Source organism: Orbicella franksi, chromosome 9 (assembly GCF_964199315.1).
Source record: "Orbicella franksi chromosome 9, jaOrbFran1.1, whole genome shotgun sequence".
NCBI lineage: Eukaryota > Metazoa > Cnidaria > Anthozoa > Scleractinia > Merulinidae > Orbicella > Orbicella franksi.
This window is the reverse complement of record NC_138153.1, coordinates 3,499,801-3,521,965: the sequence shown is the minus strand read 5'-3', so window position 1 is coordinate 3,521,965 and position 22,165 is coordinate 3,499,801. Positions and strand designations below refer to the sequence as shown.

The 22,165-nt window shown below is 41.8% G+C and overlaps 2 protein-coding genes across 5 annotated transcripts in view; both read left to right on the top strand.

Moving 5' to 3' along the window:
- Positions 1–10,842, top strand: part of LOC145497691 (protocadherin Fat 1-like) — a 38,311-nt gene extending 27,469 nt beyond the window's left edge. For all 4 annotated transcript variants that reach the window (XM_081477519.1, XM_081477521.1, XM_081477522.1 and 1 more), the window contains exons 9-15: positions 63–1,509; positions 1,977–3,835; positions 4,039–4,288; positions 5,053–5,205; positions 5,717–5,877; positions 5,988–6,252; positions 7,170–10,842. In XM_081477519.1, coding sequence (XP_081333645.1) covers positions 63–1,509; positions 1,977–3,835; positions 4,039–4,288; positions 5,053–5,205; positions 5,717–5,877; positions 5,988–6,252; positions 7,170–8,872 — 5,838 coding nt within the window. In that variant the 3' untranslated portion in view covers positions 8,873–10,842. The remainder of the gene's footprint in view (positions 1–62; positions 1,510–1,976; positions 3,836–4,038; positions 4,289–5,052; positions 5,206–5,716; positions 5,878–5,987; positions 6,253–7,169) is intronic.
- Positions 10,843–11,991: 1,149 nt separating this feature from the next.
- The window catches only part of LOC145496948 (uncharacterized), a 10,724-nt gene continuing 550 nt past the window's right edge, over positions 11,992–22,165 (top strand). Inside the window, exons 1-9 of the mRNA XM_081476716.1 lie at positions 11,992–12,244; positions 13,704–13,862; positions 15,275–15,355; positions 16,226–16,420; positions 17,075–17,191; positions 17,935–18,180; positions 18,786–18,958; positions 19,408–19,570; positions 20,045–22,165. The exon at positions 20,045–22,165 is cut by the window's right edge and continues 550 nt beyond it. Coding sequence (XP_081332842.1) covers positions 12,200–12,244; positions 13,704–13,862; positions 15,275–15,355; positions 16,226–16,420; positions 17,075–17,191; positions 17,935–18,180; positions 18,786–18,958; positions 19,408–19,570; positions 20,045–20,746 — 1,881 coding nt within the window. The 5' untranslated portion in view covers positions 11,992–12,199 and the 3' untranslated portion in view covers positions 20,747–22,165. The remainder of the gene's footprint in view (positions 12,245–13,703; positions 13,863–15,274; positions 15,356–16,225; positions 16,421–17,074; positions 17,192–17,934; positions 18,181–18,785; positions 18,959–19,407; positions 19,571–20,044) is intronic.

The window sequence follows — 22,165 nt, the reverse complement described above, 5'->3', positions numbered from 1 at the left end:
TTGCGCAAAGCATGTCGTTATCGCTAAGTTGTTTATTAAAACGTCTCTCACTTTGTCAACAGGTTCAAATCTTAGACGAGAACGACAACCAACCAAAGTTCGAGCTCCCGCGATACGAGGTAACTGTTCAGCGTGCAACCCCAGTCGGCACTGATATCCTAATGACGTCAGCGAACGATGCAGACACCGGAAGTAACAGTGTGCTGACTTACGTCATTCTTGGCCATCAGACCCCGCCGGTGTTTGAAATCGAGGCAGACTCAGGGTTTATCAAAATAACTCAGCAGCCTGAAGAGAAGACCTACATGTTCCATGTCCTGGTGAAGGACGGCGGCAATCCACAGCTTCGGAACATGGTGTCTGTTTCTGTTAACGTTCTTAGCAAGAACGCGAAGATTTTGCAGTTTGAAAAGGCGGAGTATCGAGTCAGTGTACCTGAAGACGCCAACGTCAACTCTGTGGTGGCAACAGTGCGCACCTCGTTTCCAGGCAGCGCTCGTCCGCACGTCGGTTTAAAGATTATTCCTGGAAATTCACCCTCGTCGCGGGGAGAGAAGTTTATTATTGACGCTAGCGGTCAGATCACACTGAAATCTTCTTTGGATTACGAGACTTTGAAGAGATACGTTCTTGTCATCGAGGCCAATGCTTCTGCCATCTCTCAAGTCGCGCGCACTGTGGTTATCGTGTCAGTCACAGATGTAAATGATAACAAGCCGCATTTCGTGGCCAACCCATACAGGGTTAGTTTACCTGAGAATATCAAGGTTGGATCCAAAGTTCTGAGAGTGTTTGCCGAGGATTTAGACGACGCAAACAATGGGCAGATTCTGTACGATTTCACACACGTCAACAGGAGAGAATCCATGTTCTTTGCTATTGACAAACATACTGGTTGGATTACAACAGCGGCGCCACTCAATCGCGAACTCTCGGACTTCCTTGTCCTGAGCGTCCGCGCCACTGATAGAGGCGAGGTCACTCAGCTGTCGGGTCATACCGCTGTTCACGTGACCGTGCTGGATGTGAACGATTCTCCACCGAAGTTTTCCCAGGAAATCTTTGAGTTTTTCGTTCGTGAAGACGCCTTGATAGGACAAGAAGTTGGCACACTGTTGGCGAGGGATCAAGACTTGGACTCTGACATATACTTCTTTATCATGTCTGGTGATCCTCAAACTAAGTTTGCAATCGAGCAAAAAACGGGCAAAGTTTTTGTGCACACTTCGCTAGATCGCGAGACTGTATCGTCGTATAAGCTGAACGTGAGTGCGTCTGACGGTCTGTACACCAGCTTCGCCACTTTGAACATCACAGTACTAGATGCCAATGACAATCCTCCAGTTTGTACCCAGTCCATCACCATTGTTCATCTTAGCGAGGACGTGGCACCTGGTACCGAAGTGCTTGTTGTCGAGGCCACTGATCCAGACGCTGACGATGATGGAAAGTTGAGATACTCCGTGTTTGGTCAGGGAATAGGAGTCTTCACTATTGAGAATGGAACAGGTAAGTCACGCTGTCACGCCACCTCGTGCTATGTGCTGCATTGTCCTATGGCTACGTTACATTTCGCAGTGTCAATAAAATAGGTGACTGATTTTCGGTATTCTAATTAAGTTAATAAACTAATTTCTTAGCGTGATTACATACATAGTTCACAGAGCACAGGTTTGGCCCAGAGTTTGCCACGTTCCGTTTTCCATCTTTTGCTCTTCTTTCTAACTGTTTGTTTGTCTTGTGTCCTGTTAGATTGACCTGATAGGTGTAATTAGCATTGGTCTTCGTTAAAATCTTACTCCTTGTCCAGATTCCCTTTCTTCATCTAAAAAGAGTAGCTTATCCGTTTCTTGAACACAATGATTAACTTTGGCTACAAGTACACGTATTCGTTCCTCTGCGCTTTTTTAAGTTAACTACTGAAAACACAGAGGTACTATTGTAAAGCTTCCTTATTGCAATCATTCTCTCGTTAGGACGCCTAGTAACGGCGACGTCATTAGACCGCGAGGCTCAAGATATGTTTAACTTCATGGTGTCAGCGGAAGACCGCGGAGGACAGGCGTGTTTCAGCAATGTCACAGTCCTGCTGGAAGACATCAACGACAACGCGCCGTTTTTCACGCAGTTAGAGTACAGGACGTCTGTGTACGAGGACGCGCGAATTAACAAGGTGTTGCTTCAAGTCAAAGCAGATGATGTCGACATTGGAAAGAACAGAAAGATCTCTTATTCTTTGTTGGACACAATAGGCAATACATTTAGTATTGAATCTGAAACCGGTGTAATATCCCTGAAAAAGGCCCTAAACAGAGAAGACCAGGCGACGTATATGCTGACTGTGCAGGCTAAGGACGCGGGCGTTCCCTCCAAATCTGGCTCATGCGCTGTTGTGATTCAGGTCTTGAACATAAACGACGTGCCACCGGAGTTCACGGACTCTAGTTTCAAGGCAAATGTCAGCGAAGATGCTGCTATTGGAGCGAATATAACAACTATGATCGCCATCAGCAGGGAGGCTGCACAAGAAGAGATCTCCTACGAGATCCTACAAGGCCCAGATTCAGACATGTTCAAGATTGACAAGAAAACTGGAGTTGTTACCCTACAAAGCAACCTTGATTTCGAGACAAGGAAGACCTATTCGTTGGCAATTCAAGCCAGTGATGTTGGTCCACCAGTTCTCACGACAACCGCGTCATTGAAGGTGATAGTGACTGATGCTAATGACCACGCTCCCAAGTTTGGATGGGACCTGTACACCGCCAAAGTGGATGAAAACTCTCCTTTGGACACGTTCGTTCTCCAAGTTTTCGCCACTGACCTGGACAGCGGTCCTAACCGGGACATTCAGTATTCAATTGTGAAGGGTAACGAGGCTGGCAAGTTTAAAGTCGACCCTCTGAGTGGAATCATCACCGTTGATGGGCTTGTGGACCACGAAGCAGTGTCCAAGTATTCCATGACAGTACGGGCTCAAGATCAAGGTGTACCGCCGCTGTCCTCTGAAACCAAAGTTCACGTGACCATCAACGACTTGAATGATAACCCGCCGGAGTTTAGCAACACTAACTTCACGGTGTCCATAAGCGAGACAGCGCCAGTGGGGAAGACTGTCATCTTCTTACGGCCGCACGACCGAGATGGGCATGGTAACGGAGGTCCATTTACTTTCAGGAGAATACAAGGAGACGAGACGAAGTTTAGACTCCAGAAGAATGGAATTATAACAAAGGTTGGTCCTTTGGATCATAGAGACGGTGAACACAAATTTAAGATCCGCGTCTTCGACAGCGGCGAACCACCAAAATACACTGACAAGACTGTTACTATCTTAGTCGTGGAAGGCGTTACGCATCCTCCTGCCGTTGAACCGCTGACCGTGTACCTCAAGTTGTACAGCTCACAATTCAATGGGGGTGTCATTGGGAGCGTCAAAGGGAGCGATAGTGATGGGGACCTTCTCAGTTATTCAATTGTTGCGCCTCGTGCAGGTAGCCCTTTCACCATAACAACGGATGGAGTTATAAGTGCTTTTTCAAACGTCCCAAGCCAAATCTACCGGCTAAATGTCAGCGTCACCGATGGAAAGTACTTCACGTACGCTCCAGTGGAAATTCTCGTGTCTGATATTACTGAAGACATCTTGACTCACTCTCTCACCCTCCGTCTGTCGGATCTAGGGCCTGGAACTTTCGTTGAAAATAACCTGGCAATTTTCCGAGATTACCTGGGAGTGCTCCTGAATGTTCCCGCTGTTAATGTCCATATATGGAGCCTTCAGTCCTCAGAAAGCAGTTTGGATGTTGTATTTGCGGTCATGAAGCGTGTCAAGGTAGGTTCCTATTTACTCGGCCTTCCATAGGAAAGCTTAAGTCTTATTTCAGTGGTTGTTCAGTGAAAATCGAAGATTCATCGGAAATACGAGAATTATTTCCCGAAAACCACTCTTGTTTCCCTGTTCAATTTGTTCACAGTCGACTGCTGCGTTAGCCATTATAGCTACCAGCAACTCATTTGGCGCCTTTTTTTCGATAGGGCTTCTTTGCGTCCCAGCACGTCTCACACAAGCTGAACTCGTCCCGCGGTGACTTTCAAAGAAAAGTAGGAGTGAAGGTGGGGTACATTGGAGTGAGCCAGTGCCATCTGATGCACTGCCCGGAAAATTATGAATGCCAGACAGTCTTCAAACCACAGAACAAGCAAATACGGATCATGTCTGAACGGACCACGTTCATATCATACGAGCATTCTAGGAGTCACGCTTGCATGTGTGACCGTGACATAGGTAAGCGAACACTGAAGGACTCGTTTGTCTGTGACCGTGCCTGTTGTAAGTAACGCGCGGTATTTACACTACGTGAAACTTTTTGTCAGGGAGAGGCCATTGTTTTGAGAGTGGGGGGCGGGTTAGGAAATTATCTGGGGCATGAAATTTTTTTCTCACCTCTAGGTTCCACCTGATTTTTAGGTGGGCAATAGCTTGTACAAGAATCAAACACAAGACCTAGATGGTAGAAAACACTTGCTCGAGTTTTTTTGTTCCCATGGCTCCCCTTGTACGTTTCAGATGACCAGTGTTTAACAGCGTCTGATTACATGCTTATTGATACTGTTAGCGACAACGTTTTGAAGCTTTTCTCACCGTATGTTCAATCTCTTCAGACATATTTGTGTAGGTGGCGTGGCCCAGTGGTTGGGACGCTGGATTTGTAATCCGGAGGTCGCGGGTTCAAATCCTTCTCCCTGTCATTAGATGGATTTGTCTTTGGTGGTCCCCGATTCAACTCCTCCACGCTTTGTAAATAGCCAACTGGTCAGTCTCCCGCCAGTTGGGATTTTTAGCAAGTTTCTGTTTAATTTACAATATTTGTTTGCTTATTTCAGTGTCAACAATTAGTACAGCCGTGCTAAACACTTCGACACTTAAATAAAGTGATTTATTTAATTTATTTACAAAAACGTTTTGTGTGGCCGTATTGATGCGTGAGACTGGGTATGTCAATTTCTCCGTATGTTTCGTTGTATTAATCACGCTCCGCTCTGTTCTAGGCTGTGCAAGTACTGGTGGAAAATGCGCGACCAATCCCTGCCCGGCTGGTTACAAATGCACAGACTTTTCGCAAGGATTTCAGTGCAAGTGCGTGGATTCATCTAAATGCGTTTTAGAGAAGCAGGGCTGTGAGGACAGGTTATGTATCACAGGTATGTAGTACACTCTTCTTCCCACGATTCATATTTTACTTTTGTTTTATGGAGGTTAACTTTTTCACGTCTTTACTTTTCAGTAAAGTTTGTTTGAAAGCACTTCATATAATCGTGCCTAATCAATCACATGAATGCAAATAACTGTGTGATCAAGCGAAAGAGGTGTTTTGTTTCGCTTGAAGTCCAACCAGACAATCAAAACCAACTTTGTCCGAGTCGAAATACTAAAGGCTGGTTTTCACCAGGCTAGCGCATAAGCATAAGCAATATACGCGGACTTTCGTAACAAAAGACGCTAATTATCAGCATCTTACAGCCTTCCAGTACTCTTACTGAGTGCTTATGCTTATACGCCAGTGAAAAAAACCCTTAATATCAAGCAGTGTAGTTATTTTAGGAAACCTGTCTTTAGTAAAAACCACATTCCCTGAAGAGTAGATGACAACGAGTAGGTAAAGGAGGTAAGCTAGAGATTAACAGACTTGTCTGATGTTTTCTTGTTTATCAGGTAACAAAGCCATGACATTCGGTGGTGATTCGTACATCCGTTATCGATTAAAAGAATCATTTAATGAGCCCTCCCGCTCCATTAGCCTCGCTCTCAGGACCGCCGAACCCCAAGGAACACTAGTGTTCGCCGCAGGACAGTATGACTACAGCATCCTGGAGGTTTGTTCCATGCTTACTGATTTTAACAGACAGTTAAATCACCTGACGTTACTGTATAAAAGGAAACCACGGCCGTTTCTTTTATTTTAACACCACCTTTCTCGCTCCAGATTGTGAACGGTCACCTGCAGTTACGCTTCGATTTCGGCAGCGGAGCCGGGGTGGTGAGCCTAGACTGGGCGCAAGTGGATGATGAGAAATGGCATCACGTGACAGTCATGCGGCAGGGTAACCACGCCACCCTTATCCTGGATCAAGGACGTCATCGCGCCTGGAACAAGTCTCCAGGAAAAATGAGAATCCTGAATCTGGATGACAACGCCATTTATTTTGGCGCCAAAGTTGTGAGCTCCAAGACCAGGCGAAGGGATATAGGTAACGAAAATTATTGTGTCTATTCACTAAATGGTTTTAATAGACTTTGTTCGTGTAAGCGGTTTGTTGCTCCATTTCAGACCATGTGATGATACTCTTGAAAATTCGTGCTTTCAAATTTTCAAATAGTCGTGTGTATGCAGGAATATTTTTTTGAAGGATAAAAGAACCACTCTTGAAAGATAATATCACGTGGTCTGCAATGGAAAACAAATCGTCCATGCTAAGAAGGTCTATATGGCCTGAACAACTTGCAAATCAGCAAGTCGGTTTCTAAGGCTATGACAACACGGGTACAGAAATATAACTGGTTTACAATGGTTTTGCAAGGAGTAATTATATGTTGATTTGGGATGCGTTTCTTTAAATAGAAATTAAATACAAAGTTGCATTAATCATACATTTATATTGCATCTTTTTGTCTTCTTTGTCTCTTTTTAATTTGGAATATCCCCATTTAATTTCATTTAAACAATAGTTTCATTTCTTTTTTATTGTTTTCCCTGTAGCCTTGTGTGTTGTCATTATTTCTCAATTTATATCGACTCCAGTTTTTTCCTTCAATTTGTCAGATCAGCCACTCAGCTAGACTAGCCTCTATTGTTATTCTGGGTGAAATGTTTCCAGCTATGGTCTTGTATTCCTACACTATAACAATTGTTCATTTATGTTGTAAACTGGAGGTAAATGAACGTGTGTGGTGTCCACTCTGTTGGTTTTTTTCAAGAATTACTTATTTTACTCATTGTACTGGACATCTTTAGCACCGCCTTTGCAACGAGTAGTAGCTCTTGAAACTTCAGGAAAATATTAAGAGGTTCATTAAGAAGTTCAGCACCCCAAAAGAAAGACTATTATTTTTCGGACATGAATGATAGTGTGCCTAATTAAAATGACCTTATTTTGTGGCTCTGCAGATCTATTAGTGGAGAATGGTTTCAAAGGTTGCTTGCAGAACTTGAACCTGAATGGCGAGGATCTTCCGATGTCTGGCTCAAACAGCCACGTTGCCGCCGAACCATACAACACAACACCAGGTTGTCAAGGCGACATCGACAACAGCTTTTGCGCAAGCGCTCCATGCCTAAACGGCGGAACCTGCAAGGTTGATGGCTTTACCTGCGATTGTCCAGAGGGATTCAAGGGAGATACGTGCGAGCAAGACACCAGGCCCTGCACGTCCAACCCGTGTGCAAACAACGCGAATTGCACAAATGAAGGCGATGACTACAGGTGTCACTGCATCGCTGGATTTTCCGGAAAGAATTGCGACGAAGGATTTCACTGCAATCGCTGGCCATGCAAGAACGGAGGTTCATGTCAAGGGAAGAAGGACGGGTCAGCCATCTGTGTGTGCTCGCCAGGTTACACGGGTCCCGACTGTTCCCAAGATGTGGATGAGTGCGCCAGCTCGCCTTGTCAAAACGGAGGCTTTTGTGTAAACACACCGGGAAGCTTCGTATGCAACTGTTCCACCAGCACACATGGAGGAAGGCTTTGCGAACAGGTGTTGGCTAATGTTGAAGCTCGACGCGGCTGGCCACTGGGACAAACTGAAATCATTGGTATTGCTGTGGTGCTGGCTGTTCTTTTGCTGATTGTATTCCTCGTTGTAATTTTCCTTCGACGGCGAGCAAAGAGAAGACGAGACATGTGCGCTCAAGATGAAGCTGCCAAGCCTGCGGTTCTTAAAGTCTCCCCACCCGTGGTAGGCTCAGAGGTGGCATCTCCTGAGCCCCCCACCCCTCCTCCGAGGGAAATCCATGGTTACAACGTGGACGACCTCGGCATGCCTCCAGGTTATGACGCAGAGGACTCATGGCGCAGGCGCGAGAAGGCCCGCAAAGACTTTGGTACCATGAAGACGCTGAATTCGTTATCAGATAACAACCTCCCTGGGTATCAGTGGGATTACACGGATATCCCAGCTGACTTGGTACCGAGAACTCCCTTGTCCAAGGAACATTCTGGCAGCTTCGATGGTGCCTCGGCGTGTGCCTCATTTGCCCCTGAAGTGCCGCAGAGGCCGTCTAGTTTTAGATCCTCGCAGGGGTCCCTTGATGTACCCGAAGTTCCCAAGAGACCAAGGAACTATAAATGCTCCGAATCAGAAGATGGATACCCGGACGTCCCTCATGTTCCTAAAAAACCCATGGAATATCTTAACCCGAAGGGTAAATCCGCCTCGAGGTACTCAATGGATTCTCGGTACTCCGAATTTTCAGACGCTACTGACCTTGATCCAGACATCTTCAAGGGCCGATTTCCACGCCCTCCTCGGGAGCCTTATCCCGAGAGCTTGGACCAGCATCCAGTGGGATCCTATGCGCCGACCCTGACGACTCGCGGGTCTGAACTGGGGAGTATAACAGACGGCATGTACTCTGAGGACGATTTAGAGCAGGTTTACCTCGGCAACAGGATGGAGGCGTGCGATGATTCACCTGAAAACTCGTACCTACATTCCGAGAACTGCTCTGAAGATGAGGACGAAGATGATCAAGACGGGAGATACGCCTGTGGCTCACCGCCCGATCCGGACTTTCATATCGCTTTGCAACGAGAGATCAAGGAGATGATGAACGAGCTTGAAGAACTAAAAATGGAATCTGAACTTTGATATAGCGCTAACTGCAAACTTAACAATTCATGATTCTGCAAAGAAAGTGCACCTTTGTTCTAGCAGTTTACAACGAAGGTTACAAAAACCGATGCAAAAAAATAGTCCTTCCTAAATAGATATTCTCTATATAACATGAAAACCCTTGGTTTTTTGCCACTATTTGGCGGACTCAAACACTCAGTTGTGTTGCTGCTCCACTAGAGAGCGGGTTTCCGATGCCAGTTTTGTATGAAACTTTCTTTTCTGTGCCAAATTTACCAAAAAATCAGTCTTTTTCTCAGGTATTCGGTTGCGTTATAATCAATTTGGCAACGCAATTTTTCGCGCAATTCTCTTGTTTTGTTTAAATTGAATGAAATCACATGCAAGCATGTTGAGAGCTGTTTCGTTCTGAATCTTTCTGTTGCTGTCACAAAAGCCATTGGCAACCCGATCTCATTTTATAATGTTTCGGTATAAAAAGCAGGAGAAAACGTCAGAAGAAAGTAGACAGAGTGTTTAAAAAATTGAGGGGTTTTTGAATCAACAGATTGCAGACTCGAAGAGTTTGATATATTTCCAGCGAAAATGTTGTCGGTTTTAAAGGGTAACCTTGTAAAAACGGTATAGATGTTTTATATCTGGTTTTAACTTGGAACACACAAAAAAATATATTCAAAAGATTCTATAGCCAATTATTAGGTCGTTTATTTTGAATTTTGAAAGAAAAAAGGTACAGCCGTTTTGAGGCGTTAAATTATTTTCATAATAACTGTTGACAGTTTTTAATTGAAGAATTCTTAGTTTTGTATATTGCCCACTCATGTTTTTTAGCCAATTTTTTTCATCAATCGTGTTTTGGAATAATATTTAAAAATCTTGTACTGTACAGGACAAGTTTTATGGTTAAGAGTTTAAACGTTGTTCATATGTTATTTAACATAATTTAAAAACGAGCAGGGCAAGCACAATGCGTAGAAACGTGCTTGCCAAGAGATGTAATTTATTTTTTACTCGCACTTGATACTGAAACGCTATTGGCTCGACGTCAATTTAGTATCTTTCATAAAGAAATTTGTAACCATTTTAGGTCATAAGCTTAGTAATAAAAATGTTGAAGTCTAAACCTGTTTCTTTGCGGGAAAGTGGATAACACTTGCTTTATGACAATTGCATAGGAAGCAGCCCGGGGGACACTCCGTGCTCGTCGGAAATTTTGAAAAGAACCCCTAAGAGGCACCAAGATCCTGTTCTGCGGGCGTGGCTTGAAATTGTTTTTAGCCCTTGTAGGTACCAATTCTAAAGCAACAACTAATCCCCAGTCATATTTTTTTCGGCTTAATACCCTATAAGGAACCACAAAAGTTCCCGCTGGGGACCTTTTGAGGCTGAACACCCATGAGGTACCAAAACTGTATTTTTAAGCCTAAAAGGTACAACGAGCACCAGAGTCTTTTTTTATCTGGGAGTTCCCCCAGGGGGACAGCACTTCGGAGACCTTACGTGTCACTACCGCCCGTCAATTGAAGAGCAGGGTTCAGCTTTTGAACAAAGACCTCTCACGCCCGGCTCTCACGTTAAGATGATGAGCATTTAATTCCAGCCGGGAATTCGTAAGCCATGAAATCTTGATAAGCAGCGCATGAGAGAAAACTCTCGCTCCTACACGTTCTTGTAAGTCTTCTTTCGCACAATTGCCGAGTTTCCCTGCAGTCGCGTCAGTAGACAAGCTAAAGTTAAAATACCATTTATTTCACCACGGCGCAACATCAACACACGAATTTCCGCATGTTCGAGACCCAACTCGGAAACCAAAACAGAAAAAATACGAGCCCAACATTCAACACGCATGTTTTCAACACGAAACCTTTCCTCTCTGACGACCGCGTCACAAGATAACGTGGCACTGAAGGAAAAAATTTGAAGAAGTTACTTTCAGTTTTTAGGTGACCACTTTTAACTCTGACGGCTGTCAACGGCTTTGGCCTCAGCGTAGGACTCAAGTATTTCTGAATTCTATTTGGTCTAGCGAACTGATATCATTTACAGTCAGTGTGTTCAAGTTCGAAGAACGCAAGCTAATTTATATATCAGTAGGTTCTAAGGGCCTGATTACATGGCGAATTTCAGCCCGGCTTGGGGGGCTGAAATTTTGTTGTGATTACATAGCGAATTTCAGCCCGGGCTGAAATATTAGCCTCGGCGCCAAATATGAAATTGTGTGTAAAAAGTGTCCAGAGAATCAAAATGGCGCCGAGAACATGAATCGTGAAAATAGGCGCATTGCTTCTCTCGTAGTTTGACCTTTTGTTGGCGCTCAATTTTTAAATTTTTGGGATAGTAACACCCTACAATGATGATGGAACTGAAACGAAACCTGTCTCTTAGCCAGAAAGACGTACTTGCATAGAAAGAAAATGTCCTCAAGCTTCCCGAGTTCATGGCCTCCCTGACAGCCTCGTGCTGTTTAACCTTGTCTCGATGTTCTTATATTCCATCTAAGCTTTAAAATTAGAGAGATTCTCTATTTTATCGCCTTTATTCCACTGAGATCGCTTCTACTTCGTAGCGGCAGCCATCTCATTTCCTGCTTTTCAGCCCGGGCTGAAATTCCCTTTCGATTACATGGGATTTTTTCAGACTTTTTAGCCCGTTTGCCCGGGCTGAAAATCCTAGCCCGGTTTGAAAAACCGGGCTAGGATTTTCAGTCCGGGCTGAATTGCGGCCCGGGATGAATCCCTCTCCATGTAATCGCCAATTTGATTTCATGAGAATTTGTTTCAGAAGCCGGGCTAATTTCAGCCCGGCTAACCAGGCTGAAATTTCAGCCCGGGCTGAAATTCGCCATGTAATCAAGCCCTAAATTCAGTGTCTGAAAAAAATACGAGAGGATTTCAAGTTTGGCGCGGCCGAGCTCGTCAAACGCCTGGAATATCTATGTACTTTGAGTTACTATCCTATCCGATAATCATGTTAAAAAAAAAAAAAAGTTTTATTATTTGTTGCATATTTTCTCGCTGACTCACATGTCTGCAAGCAGAACTCGGATTTTCGTGGAAACATTCCATTTGGTGTCCTGTTTGCCCGCGAACGCGGACAGATTTCCCACTGTAAACATGGTAAACTCAAAGCCAAAAGAAGCATTTTATGACGTCACAACAAATTTCTCAAGAGAGCGAGCTGGCACTAGATACCACAATTCCTTGCGCTGGCGGAACTTGCAATGTTTTCGGAAGCTTCCTTCGGTGACGTTGTAGTCGCCGGCACTTTTTGACACTTTTTTTTCGCGAGGATTTTATTGATTTTATTGAACAATAGTGACCACTTAATTCTACTAAAAGCGCAATGGGTGACAGGCATTTGGGGTTGCACTTAAAGACCAGTGAAAAGGTTTGTCAGTGCTTGCCGATTAATCATGTGTTGTGAATTCTCCCTTGTGAATCTATGTTTGTTGAATGTTCCATTCTGTGTTCGATTTCAGATGAATGAGACTTATTTCGTTCGTTTTTTTTTTTGGCTACGTCTCATAAAAGGAATAGTTAATGTACTGTATAGCATGATACGTCGGACTAGGCGGTCAGTAAATAAGCGTATTTTATGATAATATCTAGGAACGTGAAAAGTCACGAAAGGTGGATCGATTTGATGGTACAATTTCCACTGGTTATACATTTGCATTTTAAATCTCTTTTGAAGTCCAACGTAAATTGTCGCAGCCTGCATCACTTTGTAGAACAGTGATGAACTTGACTGAGTTTGAGATGTCGTATATTGCACGTAATTTGTCAATTTACAAGTCATTAAATTTACGAAACGCTGAAGTAAACAATGCATTCGATATCGGAAAAATATGAAAACTACGTAAGGTTACATGTAAGCTAAATTGTGGTGGCAGATGAATACCAAATTAGTCGCACGGTACAAGTAGAAACTGAGAGAATCTAGTTTGCTTTTCTGCATGTGTTGTTTTATACTGCAGAGGGCAATTTGAGTGAAATTTCTGGCTTGTTTGCTCCAAATACTCAATACAGGAAGTCTGACCTTCAGTAGCGTTTGCTCTCACTCTCTTCAGTGGTTGCTCATCTAGTGTTGTCTCTTGGCCATGAAGAGTGGACATCCAATCCCAAAGTTGTCAATGAAATGTAATCCAACAGAAATTCAATCAAATTCAAACCATGGAGGAAGGTTGATCAAGTTTGAGTCAAACACAATCAAACTTTCAATTGGAAACCAAACTCTTGATTGCTAAATGAAAGCTTCTATTTCAGGTGCCCAATCGTGATCTCTGATAAGAATGTACAATTTGCCAGATTTTGATCGTATGTTCAAAACATATACTTGTACACAAAAGTGGAGATTTTTCCTTCAGCTGATTTGTGTATATTCACGAACACTAAAAGTTGCTCATAAGATTACGTATATAAGGGGTGGTGAATGGTAAATGCAAGACCATGCCAGATGATGAGACTTGCATATTTCTTAGTGAGCACGAGATATTTTGACTTCTTCAATTGCAAGACCGAAACTTCAAAGTGTTTTAACTGCAAGCTCAAAATGTTCAGGTGCTAAGACGTCCAGATGTCAATAATATATCTGTACATATATAAAACAAACAAACAAATCGGTACTTTGAGACTTTCTAGCCTTGCAAAAAATTTAGACTGAGAGACAGCTTTGTGAAAAAATCAAAACTGCAAGACTCACATAACTGCTGAAAAAAACAAGACTGTGAGACCCGTCAAATTTGATGAAAAGTTTGCGAGACCCATGGTTTTTGAAGGACTAATCGCCACCCCTAACATTATCTCAGGCATTTTTCAGTGTTCAACTGAGTAAGGGTTTTCTGCAGGTGTTGAAATCAGTAGTGAAGCTGTTTGTTCAGATTTCAACTCCTAACTACAGTATGCCGTGGCAGATGAAGCGTCAACAGCAGGTGTTTGGTTCAGGCTTTGTTATTTCTGGAAGAAGAATTCTTACAAATGGACATGTGGTAGCATACCAGAAATCTGTAAGTAAACAACTGCAGGCATTTCATTAAGGGCCAGACACCAGACAAATTGCCCAGCTGTGAGGATGATTTTGCCTGCCTGGTTTCACCATCTAGACAAAAGCTTTTCTTACAAAGAAGTTCAGTTCAAAAACTTTTGCTCACCTGTGAAAACCTGTCACATCTCTGCCAAAAATGTTAATGAAACCTCTGCAACTGCATGCCCATGTAAATTATCTTTCGTTTCATCTATTGATGTATCTCATTTTCTTGATCAAGTGCCAGGATGTCAATATGTAACTTTTATTTATAAAGTCAACTTAGAGACCTGGGACCCATTTCTCGAAGGTCCTGAAATGTTTTCACACCTGGAAAGTCATAGCAAAATCTCAAACCTTATATTACAGAGCTGTTTTATTCACATATTCTTAGTATATGAACAGAGGTTCCCTTCATACAAAAAGTTTCAGATGTCTACTCCTCTCTGGTTTTAGATACAGGTTAATTTAAAATGGCTTTGCGGGCTGGATAAGTTTCCAGGGCTTTCGAGAAACAGGCCCCTGGGCCGGGTTGTTCAAAAGCTGGTCAATGCTAGTTAACCCAGGATTAAAAGTTAACTGAAGTGTTAATTTTTCTTGTATAAAAATGTCTTTCAATGCCTATGTTTTGTGAAGTTTGGGATTATTCAAACTTAAGACTAAAGGACAAACAATATAATATTAAACAGAAAACATCACTGAAAAGTTGCAAATAAAATAAACTCGAAAGTCTCGCTAATCTTGGATTTGCTTAATTGGGCTTTGAACGACTCGGCCCTGGTGTTTATTTTGGGGGGTATTGGCACTTATATAAACTACACTATTTTTCTCTTTTTGAACCATTGTAAGTTTTTTTGAAGACTTAAAACGTCAGCCAGGTTAAGTCAAATTAAGCCAAAGTTCGCTTGCTAAACTGGTCAATACCAGGATTCAAAATTCAAAGTTGTTCTGTGAGTTACTTTCAGTATTATTTTGAAATGCAATTTCCTTTTCATGGCCATTTGAATTCAACCTGTTACTCATTCCTTGCAGTCTGTTGACAAACACTCAGCGATAGGGCAATAAATGATCATATTCTAGCACTTGTCAGAAAATTAGCAAAAGTATTGGTTATATTATAGTAACAAAAACTTACAATTTAAGGGAGATTTTTCAAACTTCAGAATGAAACTTGGTAAGTTGCTTATGGGATGAACAACTTGCAGGTTAGTTGAATTGCAAGTTGGTTGAATAAATTTTCAGTCAGTCTTGTCTCACTGCACTGCAGCACTGCAAAGTAAGGTGGAAAAGAACATCCAGTCTGACTGTAATATTCTCAGCTGCTATTTACATTATTTTAGTTGCGTTGTTGGTTGCAGTGGCTATTACTCTTATGGTAGCATGCCTCCTTTACAGGTGCGAGTGCGCAAGCATGGAGATGCCAAGAAGTACAATGCTCATGTGATTCATGTTGGTCATGAGTGTGACATTGCCATGGTAACCATTTGCTGTGTCAATTAATTTCTACATAATTTGGTTATAAATCATCCTCTGGACCCTTACTTTGATATTGGGTCAAAGATAAAAATTGTGCAAAATTGAACAGGGCAAGGCAAAGCTGTGATTCATGATATCTTCTGTAAACTTGGAAATGAATGCATTTTTATACTATAAGGAATTGTTCAATTTAATGCTCTATTGAAATATGCATGTATACATTATCTAATGCCGGCCTTCTGACAAGGTGAAGGTGTGTGGGATTTGCACAATTCAGTCAAACCTGCACAATAACACACAATTGTCCAAAATGCTTAAGATTTGCTTAAATATTAAAATTTATTGGTTGCAGAGATTCTTATAGTAAAACTTTTCGGGCTATTTACTTTTCAAAACAAACAAGAAATTTCTCACTTTCCCTCAATTTTCTCCTTTGATCAAATTATATTTGTCTGCAATTTCACAAAAACACTTTTGGATGAATTGTGATTTTTGTGGATAACTTCCGAGACTTTGCAAACCTTAACACAGTTTATGAAGAAATATTTTTTCAACCTGCACATTTTAACTGAATTAAACACAATGAAAAAGTAGGAATATTTTTTGAAAAAGGAACTCCTTCATAGTGGAAAATATTTTACTTTAACTTAAAGGCCTTCTATTTTGGTTGCAATTATGTGTTGCTCAAGATTAGTCTTGTCATGCAACGTGATTTTGTTTACTAGGCACCCTGACACCCTGGTCAGCTAAATTATGGTAATCTGTGTAGAACTCTGTGGATAGATGTTGTTTCAAACACATTCAATTTTAAAAGCTATAGTTTTAAAATAGCTGATCATTTACTTGACACATTCTCCTGTATCTTGATAGCTGGGTGTGGCAGATGAGACCTTCTGGGAGGATCTATGTCCACTGGAGTTTGGCGAGATCCCTGCCCTTGAAGAGGATGTGGTTTGCGTTGGTTTCCCGACTGGTGGAGACAACATCAGTGTTACACGAGGCGTGGTATCCAGAGTCGAAATTCAGCGCTATGCACACTCTGCTGTAGAACTGCTAGCCATTCAGGTACAAGATACACAAATTAGCTATTTGTACAGATTATCTTTAGTGTCCCAAGCTCATAAAAGTTAGTACTTCTCCCTCTGGGATGTACACTACATTTGTTACTTTGTAGTGATATGTCAGGACTGTTGATAAGAGCTGTAGCCATAATATCTGTTATGGCTGGGTTCACTCAATGTTACAGGTGAAGATGTTGGCTGGTGTTACCACACCTTACACTTATGTAATTTATTCAATAGATATTTGAGAAACAAACCTTCGGGAATCTTTTGTTAAAGAAATTCCTGGCTGTTAGGGGCATACAGCGGTCAAAACATCAAGTGCTGCATTGAGTACACTGTGCATCCCTCTAAAGTGTGAAAAGGAAATTGATCAGTAAATATTAGTCAATAGGAGTGCTGAGTTGTTATTGCAAGGGCCAGCTGGTTTTCACTGTGGTATATCCCCAATGAAATGATGAAATCACAACTTTTTGATATAAGTACATGACTTTGTAAACTTGTGTACCTGTTCCTGCCCTTTGAACGGCTGCTATGCAGGCTAATACTTATGTAGTCCATGTCACAAGAAACAGGAATTTTCCACTTTGCTTAGTTTTTGACTAACTATTCATTCATTCAGCTACCATCTTTAAGTGGTGTTCTTTACTTCAAACAGATTGACGCGGCAATAAATAGTGGTAACAGTGGTGGCCCTGCCCTCCAGGATGACAAAGTAATTGGGATTGCTTTTGAGACTCTGGATAATGCTGAGAACATAGGATACATTATACCTGTAAGTATTTCTAATACATGCTTTGTAGAGGATCTATTATAGGGGATTGTTCATTCTGTAAACTGCCATATTTTGTTCTTCAAAACAGCAGACCACTATCGTTTTCTCCTAAAAATTCAAACTAGTAGGACGATTATCATCATACATGTAACCTTTCTTTTAACAGTACACTCTACAATTTCTTCTGACTCACAAAGACCATGAGATTTTAAGAACAGAACAAATTGTTTCTAACTCCATGCATTGACAAGGAACAAAAAAGTTGATGTCTAATGGACTGTTCACTAACACAAAGATTGCTCAAGATGTTTACAATGACGTGAAAAAGTACAAGCTTTTGAGGGCTCTCGTTACTCTATTTGAATGACCCAAAAAACACACAAAAGCGGAAAACCACAAGCTAAGTTTATTGTTTCCCACAACTGTGCGGTAATTTTTTAACCATAAAATGGCAGATAAATGTGAATGTGCCTGCAAACTGGCACTTAAAATTGGCTTAAATCCCAGAGTATAGTAGAACCTCTTTGTAAATCATCTTTTCTTCTTGGAGACAAATTGACTGACAATCAGACATTGGTCACTAGTACTCATATACGTCACACACTTTAATGTATAACCAGTCTCCAGGGCAACCCCACTGGGCTGATTTTACATTTCCCGCAGGTTTTTTTACAATTTCCATCTTTCTTCATAAGGAAATGATGTCAATGGTGCAATAACGCTCTATTTAATGTCTCTGACAGGTGACAGTAATAAGACATTTCTTGGGCGATATTGAAAAAAGCGACATGTATAATGGTTTTTGCCGGCTTGGAATCAAATGGCAGCCAATTGAAAGCGAGCACATGAGGAATTACTTTCAGCTGTCAATGGAACAGACGGGAGTTCTCATTACAAAGGTGCTTCCACTATTCAGCTGCAGCAGTGTGTTAAAACGAGGAGATGTTCTCATGGCTGTAGATAAAGAAGTTATCGCAGATAATGGAACGGTAAGGAAATCAGGACATAGATGCAATGAACAGTAAGAGTCAGATAATTAAGAGCATTTTTCTGTGAATTGTTCATAAGAGTAGTTAGGTTTGGTTCTGTTTGGCTGTGAACCTATGCTATAAAAATCACCAAAAACTATGTCAAACAAAATACGTAATTACGGCCTAAATTCATTAGAATGGAAATCCTTTTTGGTGGGACTGTATATTAATTTCAAAACCTTGGCGGCAAACTACATGTAATTTGAATTTTCGGTTATGTGCCACGTACTGGCACTACAATTGCTAGTGTCTTATCTCCAGAAGCAGATTTAGCGGAGAGGAGGCAAATGGGTCACGACCTCCCTTTTTAGTTGTATTTGCGAAAAAGATAGATCAATTGTCTTTAGAGCGGAATTTTTCATTCAGCTGGGGGGATGGAGGGGGTGCGAGGGGATAGCTTGCGTTCCGGCGCAATTTTTTTGGCCCCTCCTAAATGAATTTTCTGGTTCTGCTCCTGATCTCTTCTCTTCTCTTCCACTTGCTCACTATATTTCAATGTTTTCAAAGCGCTACCCAAGTCAACATAATCAGTTTTGTTTCTGTCTTGAATTTGTTTTGTTTAGGTGCATTTTCGAGGAAACGAGCGCATCTTATTTGATTACAAACTGTCACAAATGTTCATCGGCGACATCTGTAAGTTGAAGATTTTAAGACAAGGTCATGTTATGGAGGTTGAAGTTAAGCTGGACTTGATAACATCGCTTGTTCCAACTCAACTTTACGACAAGAGGCCCAGGTAATACATATTCATATTACTAGTAGACTAGTAGACTGTGGAAGCAGCCTGTTTTGCACCTGTTGTTTTCGCAGCTCGAAACATCAAGCGAAACATACGTTTTTCGCTTAAGGCTTACTTGCCGGAAGATCTGACAGTCAAACAGCTCTAGTCTGTCTGTTGATCTTTCCGAAAACCCACCCCCTTGCGTTTTAGCGCGTGTTTCTCACGCGCTGGGTTAATCTTTCGCTAAGCTTGCGATCTCGACAAACTCAAGCCAAATAGAGGGTCAGTGGACAAACTAAACAGCTCTGCCTGTGAAAATACAGATAAAACGCAAAGGAACACAATGTTTCTGCACTTAATCTTTGTCCGAATGGCGTAGAAAAACACGCGAAATGATGTACGATCTCTGTTTTATAATTTGACTTGCGCCTAGTAACCGTTGTGCTTTTATTTTTTTTCTCTAGTTATCTGGTATATGCCGGCCTGGTGTTTGTGTCTCTATCCCAGCCCTACATGCAACATCAATACGGCAAGGACTGGGCTCGAAAGGCACCTATAAGACTCTGCGATCGTGTTCTCTATGGCATTTTGAATCAAACTGGGCAGGAAGTCATTCTACTGAGTCAGGTGAATAATTCATGTACAAATGTCTGATGTCATATTTGTTTACATGTAACAAGCGTGGACAGCAAGCAAGCAAGAAGGATGATTTTGCGAAAGAGTGCTTTTTCCGTGTCTACATAGCCCCGTCTAAACACAAGGGAGGTTGGGAGAATTCGAGACAGTTATGCAAACTCGAGACCCAGTCAGCCTTCCGAGAGTTTAGATGAGGCTATGTAAACACGAAAAAAGTGCTCTAATGCTTTTAAAAATTTTCCTCAAAAATACGCCCGAATCAAAAACGTCACAACCGTTTTTATATACTCTCGTCTAAACACACCTATCGACCAGTGAGCGCGCGCGTAGTATCTCAGTTAGTTTATAACAGGTTATAGTCTATCTTATGGAAACTGTCAATTCGTTATCTTCATGCATCCAAAAAAGTGGTCCCGAAATGGAATGAAAGAAAATACTGACGGCTCTTGTGTGATTAACTTTCAGGTTCTCGCCTCTGAGTTAACCACTGGCTACGAGACAATGGCAAATTTACAGCTGTTCAAAGTCAACGGAAGACCAATTCTAAATCTCAAGCAGCTTGCGTCAGTCCTTGATGAGATAACCAAGCCTTTTAGCAAATCAAAAGATTCTCAAGACCCAGGCGACAAAATGGAGAACATTTTGACTACTGAAAGCTGTGTGAAGGTCAACAGCCTTTCAAAACAGGCGGCGGCGGTTGTTGATAAAAGCTCTGAACCAAACCAAAGGCAGAGCGACAACATTATTCCTTTGAAAGAGGTCGGTGCTATTGATGATTCCGATCAAAGTCGCTCTTGCGCTAAGCTGAAAACTTTAGAGGACGTCAAGAAAGACAGTGAGAGAGGAAGTTTAGTTTGTGAGAGTGAGAACGTTTCCTTGGCCCATTACAGGAACACGGCCGTGGAGTGTAGAAAACAGGACTTCGTGAAAGCGGATTCTTGTTCATCGGACTCACTGTTTTTGTCGACAACACATACAGTGGATACGAGTTCAGGCGTAGAGGAAGACCCAACTCTTCTGAACAGAGAAGACTTCGTGCATTTTGAGCTCGATAAAGACAAGATTATTGTTTTGCACATTCCAACCGCTTACAAAGCCGCCCCTGAAATTCTACAGCAGTATGCCATAGGTCAGCCTCGATCTGATGACCTGCCCCCTCCACCTTAAATCACGTGTTGACCAGCTGTGACGGGAAGATTCTTTTATAACAGCCACTTGCAGTCTGTGATCCTTGCAGAATTCATTTGCCGGAAAAATTCAAGCGAATTTAAGCACCAGTAGATGCGAAAACTAAACTACTTTGCCATGGCGTAGCGAAATTTTAACTGGCTTTTCGCTAGAGAAAGTTCAAGCATTGTTTTTAGAAGAGATTAAAGTTTCCAATTGGAAACAGAGAATTCTGGGGTTTTGATTAGTCAAAAGCAAGTTTCAGAGCCAATATGCAAAGTCGGACCAGGAAGAAAATACCTTAAGCGTGTAAGTTCTGCCAGAATTTTCTTGCACTAGTTTTCCAGGTGCTGATATAATACCGAAGTTAGCGAAGACGTAGTGGCGATCGCTTCGTTATGCGATCATCATTGTTTTTTTTACAAAATGATCCTTTTCCAAACTCAGCGTTTTCGAAAGCGCCACGTTTAAACATCACAGATAACTGCGCCAAATTTATAGACGAAACTCGGAGCTGGTTCTCCACTCTCAAGTTCAAAAAGAAATTAAGCAAATAGATAATTAGGAATCACGGAACATTTTTCCAGCTTCAGTGGTCATCCAAGAATGATATGAATGATATGACAGGACTGTATTTGTGAAGTGTATGAAATAATTTTACCGTGCGACTACTCGAGCCGGGCCACCTAGAAGAACACGAACCAATCAAAAAGTATACTTAGACCAATGGACTGGTAGTTTCTCGTGACGGCAAGTAACGGTCTGTTTGACCTGAAAACACAAGCACTATCAACTCCTCTGCGTTATATACACTCTTAGAGATTCAGTCCTTGACGGTGAATTATCACAATTATAAATTAAGCTTGAAAACTCATTTTGCGACAACTAAACCGAAACCGTCGAAAAGCGTACAAAATGTAGGATCGAAACTAACCAATCAAATGGCAAGGTTTCCTGAGAGGTTCGAAACACCTCGCACTTTGTTGAGTTTTCAATTTTGTTAAGATCTATTGTTCACATTCTTCAATGTTACTGGTTTATGTGAAAAAAAAGATCGCTATCGTTTGTTCTCAAGTAACGTTCTGATTGATTAAGTCTTTTAAGTAGCCTGGCTCGAGTAGTCGCACTATAAAGGACACAGCACAATCAAGCAAACTTTTTCCGGCACACGATGCGCCGTCGTCTCTATGAATGCTTTGAATGGGGGAGGATTTTCAAAGTCATTCAGGAGAAAGACATCCAAATGTGTGACTGTAATGAGAACTAAGTTCATTTTATCTTGTGTGAGCCTTTTTATCAAGGTGTGTAATCATTTTATTCTTTTAATTAATATTTATGATAAATAGTTTATCGTTAGGTTAGTGGTTATTAGAAAAGCGTATATTTCTTTTTTTAAAGTGAGTCTAAGTTTACCTGATA